The 14,945-nt window shown below is 31.4% G+C and overlaps 1 protein-coding gene across 1 annotated transcript; it reads left to right on the top strand.

The window, feature by feature from the left end:
• The first annotated feature begins 3,103 nt into the window (after positions 1 to 3,103).
• On the top strand, positions 3,104 to 8,863 carry LOC141684240 (DUF21 domain-containing protein At2g14520-like). Its single transcript, XM_074489109.1, has 11 exons — positions 3,104 to 3,770; positions 4,654 to 4,730; positions 4,813 to 4,896; positions 5,124 to 5,237; positions 5,320 to 5,406; positions 5,698 to 5,837; positions 5,935 to 6,022; positions 7,744 to 7,817; positions 8,062 to 8,189; positions 8,285 to 8,544; positions 8,637 to 8,863. The coding sequence occupies exons 1-11, from the start codon at positions 3,593 to 3,595 to the stop codon at positions 8,679 to 8,681; spliced, it is 1,275 nt and encodes a 424-aa protein (XP_074345210.1). The 5' UTR covers positions 3,104 to 3,592; the 3' UTR covers positions 8,682 to 8,863.
• The last annotated feature ends 6,082 nt before the right edge of the window (positions 8,864 to 14,945 follow it).

Raw genomic sequence — 14,945 nt, forward strand, 5'->3', positions numbered from 1 at the left:
TTAAAAAAAATTCGGGTTAAATATCCATTTCAAATTTCAAAGCAAATTTATATTTTTAAAGTCAACTCTACTTAATATATATCTCTTATTTATACTTCATAGATTATGATCAATTAATGTAATTAATTTATTAACATTAAATTTTTCTTGAACAGTGTAATTTTTGAAAGTAAATATTTAATTTAAAACAGAGGGGTACTAAATTATAGCAACAAACCCGCAAGGGTTGACTCAATTGGTTAAAAAGAGGGGATAAGTATCCTCTTGGTCACGTGTTCGAATCTCGCGGGAGGAGAATTTATGATTATGTCTCATGAGTCAGAGTCTGTCGCTAAAATGCAGTTTACTTTGGTTCACGTGGTTTATAGATTATTGCGTGAGCCCAATCAGTTTATCTTGGTTCACGTGATTTACCGGTTATTACGTGAACCCGTAGGATTTACCCAATACGCACCTGAAGAATAGCCACCGCGGCTTATCAACAGGCATGCTCAGAAGAAGAGGTGAATCAAATAAAACACCAATATTATACCTTTAGTAAAATTGAGCTATTTAGGTACATGTAGAGAAATAAAATCGCTTAGACATGTGTTGTAAATTTAAAATATGAACAAGTAAACATCAAGAGGCCACATGCAACCTTAGCTTCACAACATAGAATATAATATATGTATAGAATAATATAATGGTTGTTGAGGAGGAGCACAACCGAATCGTATCCGGCATACAAGTGCTGCCTCAACTCCACCGACCTTGTAACTTTTCCTCTTTTTTAATCACTAATAATTCACTTTTAACACTTATGGCTTGTTCCGACTTTTTAAAAACGGTGAAAAACAAGTAAAATAGTTTTAAATTTATTTTTAATATAGTGTTTCCGAGTTTTTGAATATAAATTTTATATATTTTATCTTCAAAAATTTAGTCACATTTTTTAGATAAAAATATTTTATCTCCGTATAATTTACTTTCTTCCATAATACAAATAAAAACCTGGGAAAAAGCCTTAAAATTTGTTCAATTTATCTATTTGTGACGAGGGTCTTGTTTATCGTTTGCTATTGTTAGCAAGTAAAATATGAGAATTGTTTCTAAAAAAATGTTTGTAATTTATTTTTTTAGAAAAGCAAGTCATATATACATTATATATATTTGAAAACTTTTAAAATTTAATATACGTATCAGTGTAGATAAGTAATAATTATCTATGTGGATAACCACTTGAATCTTACGTACAAAGATTTTATTTATTTTGTATACCAAGAAAGATGAAAGAAGCACGAGATTTCAAAAATAGAAAAAAATGTAATGTCTCGTCATTCCTATGTCGTCCCGTAACTACTTTTTCTTAAAATGACATCAATTTGCATAAACTTCATACTGTGTTTCAAACTTCTTTTTTAAGAGACAAGGAAAGAAAGTAAATAATTGATTTGTTTAGCTTGTTTTCCAATAATTTTTATAAAAGAAAAAAAAAAGAAATTACAGATTTGAAAGGAAGTTTTTTCTATTCTTTTCCTGAATTTTCTTCCTGCTTTTGAACAAATTAGAAGAGAAAGTAAAAAAGCATTTTCTAATTATTTTTTTTCTTTTCTATCGGAGAGATTCAATAGATTTTCAAAGGGAATACTTTTAACAAATCTATTTTTTTAAAGTAATAAATCTAAACTTAGTACCTAAGGGCCCGCAATATTGGGTTCAGCTGGTTAAAGAATGAATAACTATTCTCTTGGTCACAGGTTCGAATTTCAGGGGAGGAGAATTTATGATTATACCTCCTGAGTCAGAGCATGTCGCTTAAATGCGGTTTACCTTGATTTACGTGATTTGCAGGCTATTGCGTGAGTTCGTAGGGTTTACCCAGTCCGCACCCGAAGAGTAACGGCTGCGGGTTACCTATGATTAAAAAAAAACTTAGTACCTAAGGAAAGAATTAAGATCGAAATGTAAATTTTGTTATAAATTTAGGGGGGAAAATTATTTTAACGTCAAATTATAACAACCATTATTTTTTACGGTAAACAATGAGCTTGCTCTTATGGTTTAAAAAATAAATAAATTAGTGAATTCAATCTCTTTCTATCAGAATAATATCTATATTATGTAATTTTATTCTTATTTTTTAGTTCAGTTTCCATAATTTAAGTATGTCTTAAGAAATTTATTATGTTTAAATTAAAAACCAGACACATTTTTAGTATATATGTAATTTTTTTTTTAACTTCGAATATACACTTTCACTTATTGACGTCACAAATGTTGACTAATAAATGTCAATACAATTTCAGTTTGTTTTTATTAAAGTAACTTTATTACCGTAATTTTACATTCAAATTTATTTATTTTTTTAAAAAAATAAATGTTCGTGTTTAGGGGTCTAAACGAGTCAAACTATTTGTGAGATACTTGGGATCGATTCTTTAAATATTCGAATTTGGTTCGGTAATACTCGAGCTGAGCTCGAGCTGGGGTTTTCTATTTTTTTACCAAGCCGAGCTCAACATTCAAATTACTCGACTCGTAAGATTAGCGAGACTTATCGTGACTCTACTATTTTTAATATTATTTATTATAAATATATTTTATATAAATATTTGATTATATTAATACATTTAATCGAATCGAATTCGAGTAGACAATCATATTTCGAGTTTTCGTGAATATTGATGAGATCAATTCTAACTTTTATGCTGAACTCAAACCTATCAAATTTTTTACGAGTCGAGATTAGAACTTGAAATTAAAGATTGAGTCGAACTAGAACTGAACTCGCGCCCAAACTTTTTTAAGTGAGCTCGAGCAGATCTTGACACTGTTCGGCTAGGATAGTCTCGATCACCCCTCATTGCGCCTAGCAATTGTTTATCATTTGTTTGCATTATCTAATTTAATAACCCTAAAATAACCTACTTTCAATTAAATTATAATATCAAAAATCCAAATCCCTACAAAAAAATGACCAAACAACAAACGGAAAAATGATGGGCCAAGGTAACAATAAAAAAAGATACTATAAAATATAATTGTATAGATTATGCAGCAAAAAGAGGCGAGTCACAACATTATTATTTCGCGGGGAAACTAAACACGTCAATTCTCACTCACACTCACACCTTAGCTTCCGTGTCGTCTCTCTACTAAAGTTTTTTGTCCTCTATACATACAATCTATTTGCATCTCCTTGCAACAGTAATCCACTCTCCCCAATATCTCTTCACATCTCTCTCCCAAATCTCTCTCTCAAATCTCTCCCAACTCTCTCTAGGCTGTCTCTCTCTCGAATACACATACTCTCTCTCTCTCGAATACATACTATCTCTCTCTCTCGTATACATATATTCTTATCACAAACTATCCTACTTCCCAACATATTCACACACACTCACCGCCATACTCCAACTCTCTCTCTCTCTCTCTCTCTCTCTCTCTCTCTCTCTCTCTCTCTCTCTCTCTCTCTCTCCCTCTCTCTCTTCCAAATTAACACTTTCTCTCTCTATAACCTAACAAATACATGGACGATTACGAGCTCTGGAGGCTCTGTTATCTCTAATTTTACACTCAAATTTCGAAAAACAGAGCAAATTGTACTGAAATGGCGGTGGAATATAGGTGTTGCGAAACAAACTTTTTTATACATATAGCAATAATAGTGTTTTTAGTGTGTTTTGCTGGATTGATGTCAGGACTAACTCTAGGTCTCATGTCTATGAGTCTCGTTGATCTCGAAGTTCTCGCAAAGTCCGGTACTCCTACCGATCGCAAACACGCCGGTAAAATACTAAAAACCACATGGGATATGTTTTTACTGTATGTTTTTACTGTGCGTATGTAGATTTAGTTTAATTTTAGATGCAATTAATGAAGCTGTGGTCCTTTTGGATATGTTAGTGTATATATGGATATTACTGTATGTGTATGTATAATTTTATTTAATGCTTATCTAGTTTGAATGTCTTGTTGCGGTCCTTGTGGAAATGGTTATTATTGTTTAGGTGCACTGGTTTTATCGTAATTGAGGAAATTCCGGTTTATATTAGACAGAATCATGCCGTTATATTAGTAGTTTTATGTGCACAAGTGAATTTTTAATAACGGTAGATTAGCTGGAGTTTGACGGGAGAATGTTATATTTGATGGTGTGCAAACGGAGCCTCTAGGTGTTTGGAACAAATATTATTATGCAAATAGATTCTCGATATGTTGATGTGGTAGTGGAATTCTAAGGGACGATAGGTAGCAGTTACGTTTATTTAGGCTGCCTTTACAGTGCTAAATAAGCTTATGTCCTTTAGTGATTTGTTTGGGTCGATGATATTTTACTCTGATTTTTCACACTATAATGGAGTTGATACTCATATAGGTTTTACTTTAGATAGTCCTAGTGGAATTATTTTCTAGCAGGTTCGGTTCATTACTGTGAAATTTATGGGTTAGAACCTTAGTATGGGGAGGCTCGAGTATGCTGTGGTGTTGGCTCACTTTTTATATGCATGTTCCCTGTCTTGCTGTACATTATTTTGCATTAGACGGTGTCGATTATTGACTGTTAATGAGTAATGACACATGCAAGATACATTCTGATACATATTGTACTTAATTAGATATTCCAAATACTCTTAAATTAAGATATTAATAATTCAATCTGTTCAACAGCAAAGATATTGCCAGTTGTCAAAAATCAGCATTTATTGCTATGCACCTTACTTATCTGCAATGCTGCTGCTATGGAGGTATATTTTGTTCAAATGTAATTAATGAACCCATCCCTTGTATTGTAGTGGATAAACTAAATCAAGTTACTTTCCTTATTAGGCACTTCCCATTTTTCTGGATGGCCTTGTAACAGCTTGGGGTGCTATCTTGATTTCAGTGACATTGATCCTCCTTTTTGGTGAGGTAAGATATTATAACTATGCGTTAGACAACAATTTGGACATGTTGGTTAGAGACCAAACCCATCAACATTGGCTGTAGCTAGCTCTGCATATGTAATGTCCACGCTATCTGCTGCAATAGTTTCTGTTTATGAATTAACAATGTTTATGCCTAGGCCTAGCTATATATTAGACGCTAGCAATAAAAAAAATTATTTGGTGAAATTAAATGTTGGCTTCGATATGCAGATTATACCTCAATCTGTTTGTTCTAGATATGGATTGGCTATTGGTGCAACTGTGGCACCATTTGTTCGAGTTCTTGTTTGCATCTGTTTTCCTGTTGCATATCCAATTAGCAAGGTGAGAACTACGTCTTTACTTCTATAGTTTGAATACTATGTTACCAAATTACTTGCATCTCAAAATTTGTGCTGATGTACAGCTATTGGACTACCTCCTTGGACATGGACATGTTGCTCTCTTCCGCAGGGCTGAGTTAAAAACACTAGTGAATATGCATGGTAATGAGGTATGAAATTAGGAGCTCTTTGTGAAGTAGAGTGTAGTCTGTATGAGTATTAATTTGGAACTGCTTTTCATTTACTTATTGGTGTGAAAAGTGGTCTCAGTTGGAATCTTTCTACCTTCCCCTCCAATATCATGCACACAATATTAGTAAAATCTTATTCAGCACTACTATTGGTGCATGTCTGCAATACATATTAATCTCAGAACTTTAATGTTTAAGATTTCTCTGCTTCATTGTACCGGAGCATGGTTCTGAAGTTGTGATGTTATGGCTATTTCTATTGGTAACTAGGCAGGAAAAGGTGGAGAACTTACACGTGACGAAACGACAATAATTGCTGGAGCACTTGAACTAAGTGAGAAAACAGCTAGTGATGCCATGACTCCTATAGCTGAAACATTTGCAGTTGATATTAATGCCAGGCTTGATAGGTAACACATTTTTTTCTACCTTCGAGTGGATATTGTTTCACCTGCAAATTTACATCTGCTATGAGATTAGCTTTATCTTTGTCTTGCTACCACATAGGGAATTGATGAATTTGATTTTGGAGAAAGGGCATAGCAGAGTGCCAGTCTACTATGAGCAACCAACAAATATAATCGGACTTATACTGGTATTTTCCCTCTACTCTACTGTTACATTTTGGAAAAATTTGTTCTATCCTGCTCGGAGATGTATCTCATCCAATGTTGTTGTAATTTTGTTTGGTGGAACCTTCTGGAATAATGAATTACAAACGTAGACTTTTTGACCTTCATTTTAGATGGGTAAACATATATTCACCACATCCTTCTATCACATGCTTTACGAATGATACCTCTCTGTCTGGACTCTAAATTAGTCCGCTTTTATGTAGTAGCATGGTTTGAGTTGTTGAGTAAGTTGGCGTTCAGATTTTTTTTCTGTTTTTGTGGAGAGTTCGATGAAAATATTAAGATCCATGTGAAAGAGAGACCGTAGATTATATGTCTCATTGATTTGATATGTTTTACAGAGCTATTAGTGTCTTTTGGTGTCCAATGGTTCAAGCTCTAGATGTAAAATGTATAAGTGACCAGTTAACTGTGTACAAAAACAAAATGGTAACACTAAGGGGTCATTTGTTAAATCTGAATCATTTTTTCTGGACGATTAAAATTCTGAATGATTGATAATCTGAATGTTGGACTGTTAATCCTGTTTGGTAAATAAATATCAAAATTTCTGAACGATAATATTTGTTGATCATATCCTTACGTATATGTAAAAATTAATTTGTATTTTAATCTTAATAATCAAATAACAATTTACACGTATTTTGAAAATTTAATAATAAAAACATACATATATTTTGAATAAATATTATCCATTTAAAGAGTAAACAATATTTTCAGTCGTAAACATGAAAAATATATAATTGTAAGTTTAATTTTAAAATTATTAAACAAATTTTAGACAAATGTATTCATATTAAAATCCACATTATTATTTGAATATAAACATATTTAAAAACTAAAAATATAAGTATAAATGTTACGTAAAATTAATATATGGCATGGAATTTTAATTTTATACTTTTTTTAAGAAAATCACGTATGTATTATAAATAAATATATTATATTTTTGCATCATGGTCTAGTGGCTTGATATCACTTGATAAAACTTACTATATCCTGAGGTTACATGAACCATCCAGCTATAATTTTTGAATGAGTCGTCCAGCTAAATTCTTGGCTCATCCAGCTAACAAAAAAATTTATCAAACAATCTGAACAGGTGATTCAAAGCCTCGTCCAGTACTTTTGGTATGGTACTACTTTTGGTATGGTACAGGGGTTAACAAATGACCCCTAACTTGTTAACGTATGAATAATATCAAAATTAGACAGTTAGGCAGTTAAGTGTCTGTACTCTCGAATATAGCATATAGTGTAAGATCAATTATTCACGAATTTAAGTGGAGTCATATTATTGGATAGTGTGTGGAATTTAGGAGCTGTTGAGAAGGGTCAGGTAATCTTGCTGTCAGTCTTGGACACTCTAGATGCTAAACTCTGTTCAGAACTTTATTAGGAAATAAATTAATTAACAAGTTCAAATGTATAAAGTTGATGTTATTATGGTTGATTAGATGCTTGATGCTTGTCAATGTTCCTTCCTGGAAATGCATAATAGTAATTTCATTAAATAGATGGATGTTATTTTCAACTCTTTTATTATCAATTCTTATGACATATTTTATCATAGTACTTTTATCTATGAGCACTTATTTAATTATGTAGTTTCTGTCTTTCTAGAGTGGTGTAACAGTTTCATTTCAAGGTTGTAATACATTGGTTCGAATATTGATTACAGGCAAAAAACTTGTTGACTATACATCCTGAAGAAAAAGTACCTGTGAAGAATGTTACCATCCGCAGGATCCCAAGGCAATCTTCTATCCATTAATTACAGTGGTTCCAGTTTCCACACCACACACAAAACAAATTATTTTAATTAAGATCATGATTCTTTGTTTAAATTCAAACTTTTTAATATTGAGATTTTTGTTGAAATCAAACTTTTTTTTATCTGTTTCATTTATACGTTTCTTGTTCTTGCTAAAGAACTACTTGATGATTCTTAGGGGTGTACTTGTATATTAACTTATGCTTAATTTTGTGTATATTCTAGGGTTCCAGAGACCTTACCACTATATGACATTCTAAATGAGTTCCAGAAAGGTCACAGCCACATGGCTGTTGTTGTAAGACAGTGTGAAAAGGCGGAGAGTTATGCTGTAAATGGAAGTCCTACTAACAGTAAGATTATGACTGCAGATACTGCTTTCACATATTTTTTGTTCTCAACTAACTTGGATAAATTCTGCACTATCTCTTGCTGGACATTAATCCAGCAAAGGATGTGAAAATAGATGTTGATGGTGACAAGCCGCCTTTAGAAAAGAGTTTAAAGACAAAAAGATCGCTTCAGAAATGGAAGAGTTTCCCAAACAGCGGGAACAATTCATTTAAGGGTAGCAGGAATAAGAAATGGACAAAGGATATGTACTCGGATATCTTGCAAATAGATGGGAGCCCACTACCAAAGCTCCCTGAAGAAGAAGAAGCTGTTGGCATAATTACAATGGAAGATGTTATTGAAGAGCTTTTACAGGTATATCACACTCGAATTTTGTTTATAGTTATTTACAATATCTTTTTTTTCCTACTGGCATCAACTTAACAGCAATTTTTCCTGTCATGCAGGAGGAGATTTTTGACGAGACAGATCATCATTTCGAAGATTCATGACATTTTATTGGCTAATGTTGTAAAAGTTTGTGTTTGTATTCCTACTTAAGGCTTATATAGAGTAATATAGTCGGTAGTTGTAACATGAGCTTATCTGAAATTACTTGGAAAAAGAATGCTAAGGCCAGACAATTCAATCTATGAGCATTTGTCAAAAGCTTTATGCTCCAGAATTTTTTAGATGTTGGTGCACTGTTGCTATCAAGTTGATCCACAATTAGTACACTAAACTCATGATGCAATCTATTTTCTTGACATCCTCAAGTTCAGGATGTTGCAATCTAGCATTTTTTATATATCCTGTACAATTACGTTTATCTAAACCTTTTTTTATTGCCAATTAATGGTTGAAACGTGAATATCAAGTGTTAATCAAATCGAAAATCTTAACCTTAAATCTATGTATTAGGAACTCCAGCAAGAGTTTGATTAAAACATAAACGTATTTATCTTTATGTTACTCTTAAATCCAGGGCTGTTTCCTTCCGCCAAAATTTTTATGCTCTGTCATGTCCTTTTTGTCATTTCCATGTCATTTAAGACCTCTTTACTAGTTGCTTAAAATGAAAAGCTAAAAGTCGATTTTTCTATTTTGTTGGGTAATTTTATTATTTTGTATAATTTATGACTTAAAATTATAAAAATGAAAATAATAATTTTAACTTTTATCAAATAAAATTACATGAAAATAATAAAAGGCACTTTAAAAAGTACAAGTTATCAAGTTTTGACTTACTATTTAAACATGCATTTTTTAGTTGAAGGTTGATTAAAACCTTCAACGTTATTAGAGAAAAACAGTCAAATCAAGTTTTGCCAAATATTTAATATTTGGGAGATATTCCATACGATACTCTGAATTAGAAGTATCTCATCAAACAAAACAAAGATAATAAAACCAACCAATTTTATTTCCACACTTATAAATCATATTAGTATACTCCAACATCCAAAAAATTATAATGAATGGATGCATTTGCTGTGCATGCTAAACTAACTTTGATTATTTGTAATTTAATAATTTAAGCCAAAGAACAATTACAAATTAAAAGGGATTATCATACTATTTTTATTTATTTTGATAATGGTTACCATTCAAATGAAATGATTTTTTGTATTTAGCAAAAAAAATTGAATTTTTGTAGTTGATGACTTACCTGCTTAAACAGTCATCACTAGTGTTTTGCAATCTCACCACCCAGTGTTACAGCGTAAGAATCTCTCAAATCCAGGTATGCCTTCGAGCATCCAGATTTTGTGAAAATTAGCTAAATCAAAAAGCCAAACAAAAACTTAGACAAAAAGCGAAACAACCACCACAAAAAAAGGTAAAATGGAATCACATTTAGGGTGTGTTTCATAAATACTATATGATTTTTTCAACAAACACTTTTTTTAATAACATAACAATTTTTAACTATAATATGATACATGATACAGAACCTTAATAATAGAGATATTACAAAAAAAAAAAAATTATTTTCAAATAAAAGTTGGATAACATTTTTAAATTCCGCTTAAGCTTGTCAATGGACATGATGTTCCCATAAGAATAAGAATAGGAGCTAAGGAAACAAGTGGCATTGATTTTTTGTCCGATCTCACAAATACTCGATGTAATATCTCATATTTACAAATATTATTATTATAATTATTTGGAATTATTTATGTGATTTTATGTGAATTTTAGTGAATTGTCTGGTAATTGGAGTTGATGTTTTGGATGTTTATATATGATATTCTTTGAGTATTCTAATTTTTATATGTTCAGAATAAAATATAGATAATTGGGATATTTTTCTGGTAATTTTTGGACTGTTAGATGATTTTATAATGATTTATGGATTTATTAATTATTATTTGAGTAATTATAAAACTATTTTATAAAAGTCGGGAATCGTCCAACTTCAACCGTTTATGCGTTTTTACAACCCGAAACTCTTCGGAAAACTCCTTTCTAACCTAATCTTGTAATTCCGGACATTTTCCGTGTTTTAACTTTTTCGATCCGAATTACGGTTTGACCCGTGCGCGTCCCGGCGCAAAATTTTCGATACGATAATCATTTTGGTAGATCAATAAAACTCGTATTCTTGAGAGACGGGATATTTTACATTATTTCCGTATAAAGTGTTTTATAAGAAGCCCGGTTCTAATAATTATCCAAATCTGATATTAAATTGTATCGTTTTATAGTTATTTAGCGGCTAAATAACCTATTTTCGGATCCGATATGATCCAGCGGGATACTCCTTACGTGTTTAAAATGTATGTATATGGGATTATACGCAATTTGGACGAGTGTTTATTAGTGTCTTTATCAAGGTACTTGTTTTACTTCGTTTTATGTACGTTTAATCGTATTATATGTGTTTTCGGGATTTTCCGTTAATTTAGGGATTGTTTCTGTTTTTCAAAAATCAACGGACCGGGACCCCACCGGGACGTCAAAGTCCACAAAATTTGTGTTTTTATTTTTATAAAATCATTCGTATTTCAAATACCCAGTATTTCTGCATTTTTGAATTATTCGTAATATTTGGGAATTTTTTATACAAATTTTATATCTTATCGTTTTTAAAATTATTTCCCGTAATTATTATTTTGGGGCCTAACTATTTTAATTAAGGGATAAAAACACCCTTAATTTATTTTAGGGATATAATTTCTGTAAATATAAATAGCTGCAGAATTTTCATATTATTTATTTATTTTCCTAAAAAAATCAGAAAATAGAAAGAAACCAAGAATATTTTTGGGGGTGAAAATTCTTTCTCAAACTTTGATCAATGATTTTGGACTGACCAGGAAACCAAATCGAACGTTCTACACACCAAAACGATCATTGTTTCAAGCTCTTTCTGTTGATATCAACATCACAAATCGAGGTGTAGTATTTTGTAAATTCGATTTTTTCAAAATTATTGCTTAAATTCGTTTTTGATTCTCGAGCAATTGTTTATTGTTTCTGTTGATTGATAAATGTTCCCGAGGTTGTAAGGAATGATTTAGTGGTTTACTTTGTTGATTTTGATCAAGAATTGATAAAGTTCGAAGTTAATAGTTTAACGGATTTTTTGAATCGAATTTGTGGATTGCTTTTATGTTTTTGATGCGTATAAATTACATGAATAGATTACTGGTAGAGTAAGTTTTGATTGGTAGGTAAAACGTTGATTTTGGTGTTGAGATGGACGAAAACAAGGTATGGCCGGAATCATGAATAAGCTCGCCGGAAATAATGGCGTTTTGATCGGTTTCTGGGTTCTAGCGAGCTGCTGTTGATGATAAGCTGGTAATCGGAATTATGGGAAGTTTTAGAACAGAACCCCATCAACAACTGGACCAAAACGAAGTGTTTTGGCCAGGAATGGGATCGCCGGAGTCCGGCCAAACACCGCCGAAATCTGGGCAATTTCCAGAAATCGACCGGTGTTCAACCCGGACCCGGTTGGTTCCAGGTGACCCGGTCTTTTGACCCGGGTTTAATTCTCCTGAATTCTTATTCAGTTTTTAAAAACTGTTTCTGGAATTCTAATTCTAAAATAAATTAAAATTCATTTTCTAAATTTCTAAAAATCATTTATTTTATTTCTGAATTCATTTAATAATTATTCTTATATATTAAAAATTATTTACTTAATTATTTTAAATTCCAAAAATTATTTTATTTTATTATTTTCAAAAATCCAAAAATTTTATTCATTTAAATTGATTAATTATTTTGATAATTAATCAGTTTATTTAGATAATTTGTATTAATTATACTTTAATTCTAATAATTAGGAAAAAATCATTTTTAATTCTGATTTTTCCTAAATATTGATTTAAAAATTATTTTGAGCTTCGAAAACTATATTTGAGTATTTAAAAAATCAATTAATTTATTATTAATTGATTTATTCTTATTTTATTCATAATAAATAAACCGTTCGTCCGTTTAATACGAAACGAACGCCTATCAACTCAGAAAAATATTCCGCTTTCAATAAAAATACTTTCGAGACCTAAATTCTTTTTGTTTCGAAAGGTCGCTTTTTTTACGAATCATTCTGAGTCAATTTTTGATCGATAAATCATATTTTGACCCGATTTCCATTTTAAACGTATCGAGTCGAACTTTTGATGTATCGAGTCATATGTGATATGAATTATGTGATACGTGGCTTATATGATTTTGTATTTATATGTTATGTGAAATACATGTGTACATGAGTCAAGAGTCCCGTGTTTGTCTGTTATATTTATGTGTGGGCTATCGTATGGGTAGACGATAGGCTTTTGACGCGCAGTTCATTGAGTTATTATCGTGTAGACGATTAAAGTGTGATATTTTAATTATAAATGCGAGTTTTTCAAGACGATCAGGACCAGATGGAATGGATGTAGGCTAAAGTTGAATTATATGGAATAATGGGTTGCAGCACTACATGAGCAGCAGATCAGAGATTTAGCGAAGTAAAAGCGGTGATGCATTGAGATGTCGGACTTAGATAATTGTGTTTATACGAGTGTGACTAACTACTAAATCTCAAACCCCTGACTTCACTTATCGTTCAAGTGATGTTTATTTAAAATCATATTATGCAAGTATCCATATCATCACTTATTGTTCAAGTGATATTTATTTGGAATCCTATTATGCAAGTATTTCTTTCCTATTCTCAGTTCAGAATAGACAAATGTTTTACATATCGCTGATTATGTTCATGCAAGTATTCTTCTGCTATTCTATGTTCAGAATAGCTAAGTGATTTTACTTATCCAATTATCGAATTTATAAATGTTTTGGATTTTGAGAAAAATGATTTGGTTGCGAGTTTCCTGCCTAAGTGAATGGGCGAATAAAATTATTTAGGGTGTCGATTGATTCGACTCCTTTTCAATAAAATGTTTTAAGATTGGATGGTTACTGGTTGCGTAAGAGGCCGAGGCACCGGTCCAACATGAGCTATTATACGGAAGTGTAATATCTTACAAGGCGAATATATGCCTTTTATGGCGCCCTATAGGTACCGTATGGCTGTGGGATACGGGTAGTACATATATTTACGGTATGCCTGCAGGATACCGATGCTGTTTCGTGACTGATCATCAGGAACAGGATAGTGCATAATTGGTTCCAATCTAAACTGTTGTTTCTAAATTGTTTTGATAATCATAGAATAAATAATTTATCAACTGTTTCTGTTTTGGAATAATGGTAAAATGCAGTTTTGATTCAGATTCTGATTTTTGCTGATACTTACATTGTTGTTAAATATCAAAGGTGATATTAATATAGATGATTGATGTTGACTTCAGTATGGGATATTGTGAGCATCAAAGTTCGTATTGATATCTAATTTGATATGACAGCAAAATAAGTATTAATTTCAAGAGTTCGGTTTTGAGTAAAGTTTATGATTCAATTCATAATCATTGTTTCATGTTATTGTGGTTTACGATATTTTCGTAAACACTATTTTACGAGTTTTATTCTCGTCAAGATTCAAAGTATTGCTGAAGCATTTCCCTAAAAAATATCAAAATGGTTTTGAATACAATTAAGGAATCAATTTTGGGGTTCCTCAACTAAAATTTTATGATTCAGAAATTATGATTTTAAATGTTCTGCTCTAATGCAGATGTCGGTTTTATATCAAAACGACTATATATATATATATTACAATGATTTTGCTGAGCATTTCTTCCGCTCATACTTTCCTGTTTTCAAATTTAACCTGTAGTAAGGATTAGCTTGCGCTGTTTAGCTGTGTAATTCAAGGGAGCAAAGAAGAAACTTTTGGAAGGTGGTTGGTCCAGGGTTGCGAACTAGTGTAAGTTATATTGTGTAAATGTTGTTTATATTATATTATATTTGTGATATTTTATAGTTGGGCCTAATATACTTCTTTTCGAAGTTATACTAGCGGGTTAGTTTTAATTGGAATTTATTGAAAAGAATGTTAAAAGAAAGTGAAAAATTTATTTGTGGAATTTGAATATCTTGTTTCTAGAACTGTAACCTTAAAAGATCTTGGATTAGTTTGGGGTCATTTATGCTAAATATCTTCCGCTGTCATTTATTTATTGATTAAACAGATTAATTTAGATTGAGATGTTATAGTGACTACCAAATCCTCTGACCCCGGATTTGGGGGCGTTACACTCGATCTTATTATAATTTTTTAATAAATTTAGGAAATCATAACCTAGTCTATGTAAACCTTTACAAGTCACATTAATTTTTTAATTTAGAAGGTGTGCTAAGTGACCCAAAAT

The sequence above is a fragment of the Apium graveolens genome, chromosome 9 (assembly GCF_009905375.1).
Source record: "Apium graveolens cultivar Ventura chromosome 9, ASM990537v1, whole genome shotgun sequence".
NCBI lineage: Eukaryota > Viridiplantae > Streptophyta > Magnoliopsida > Apiales > Apiaceae > Apium > Apium graveolens.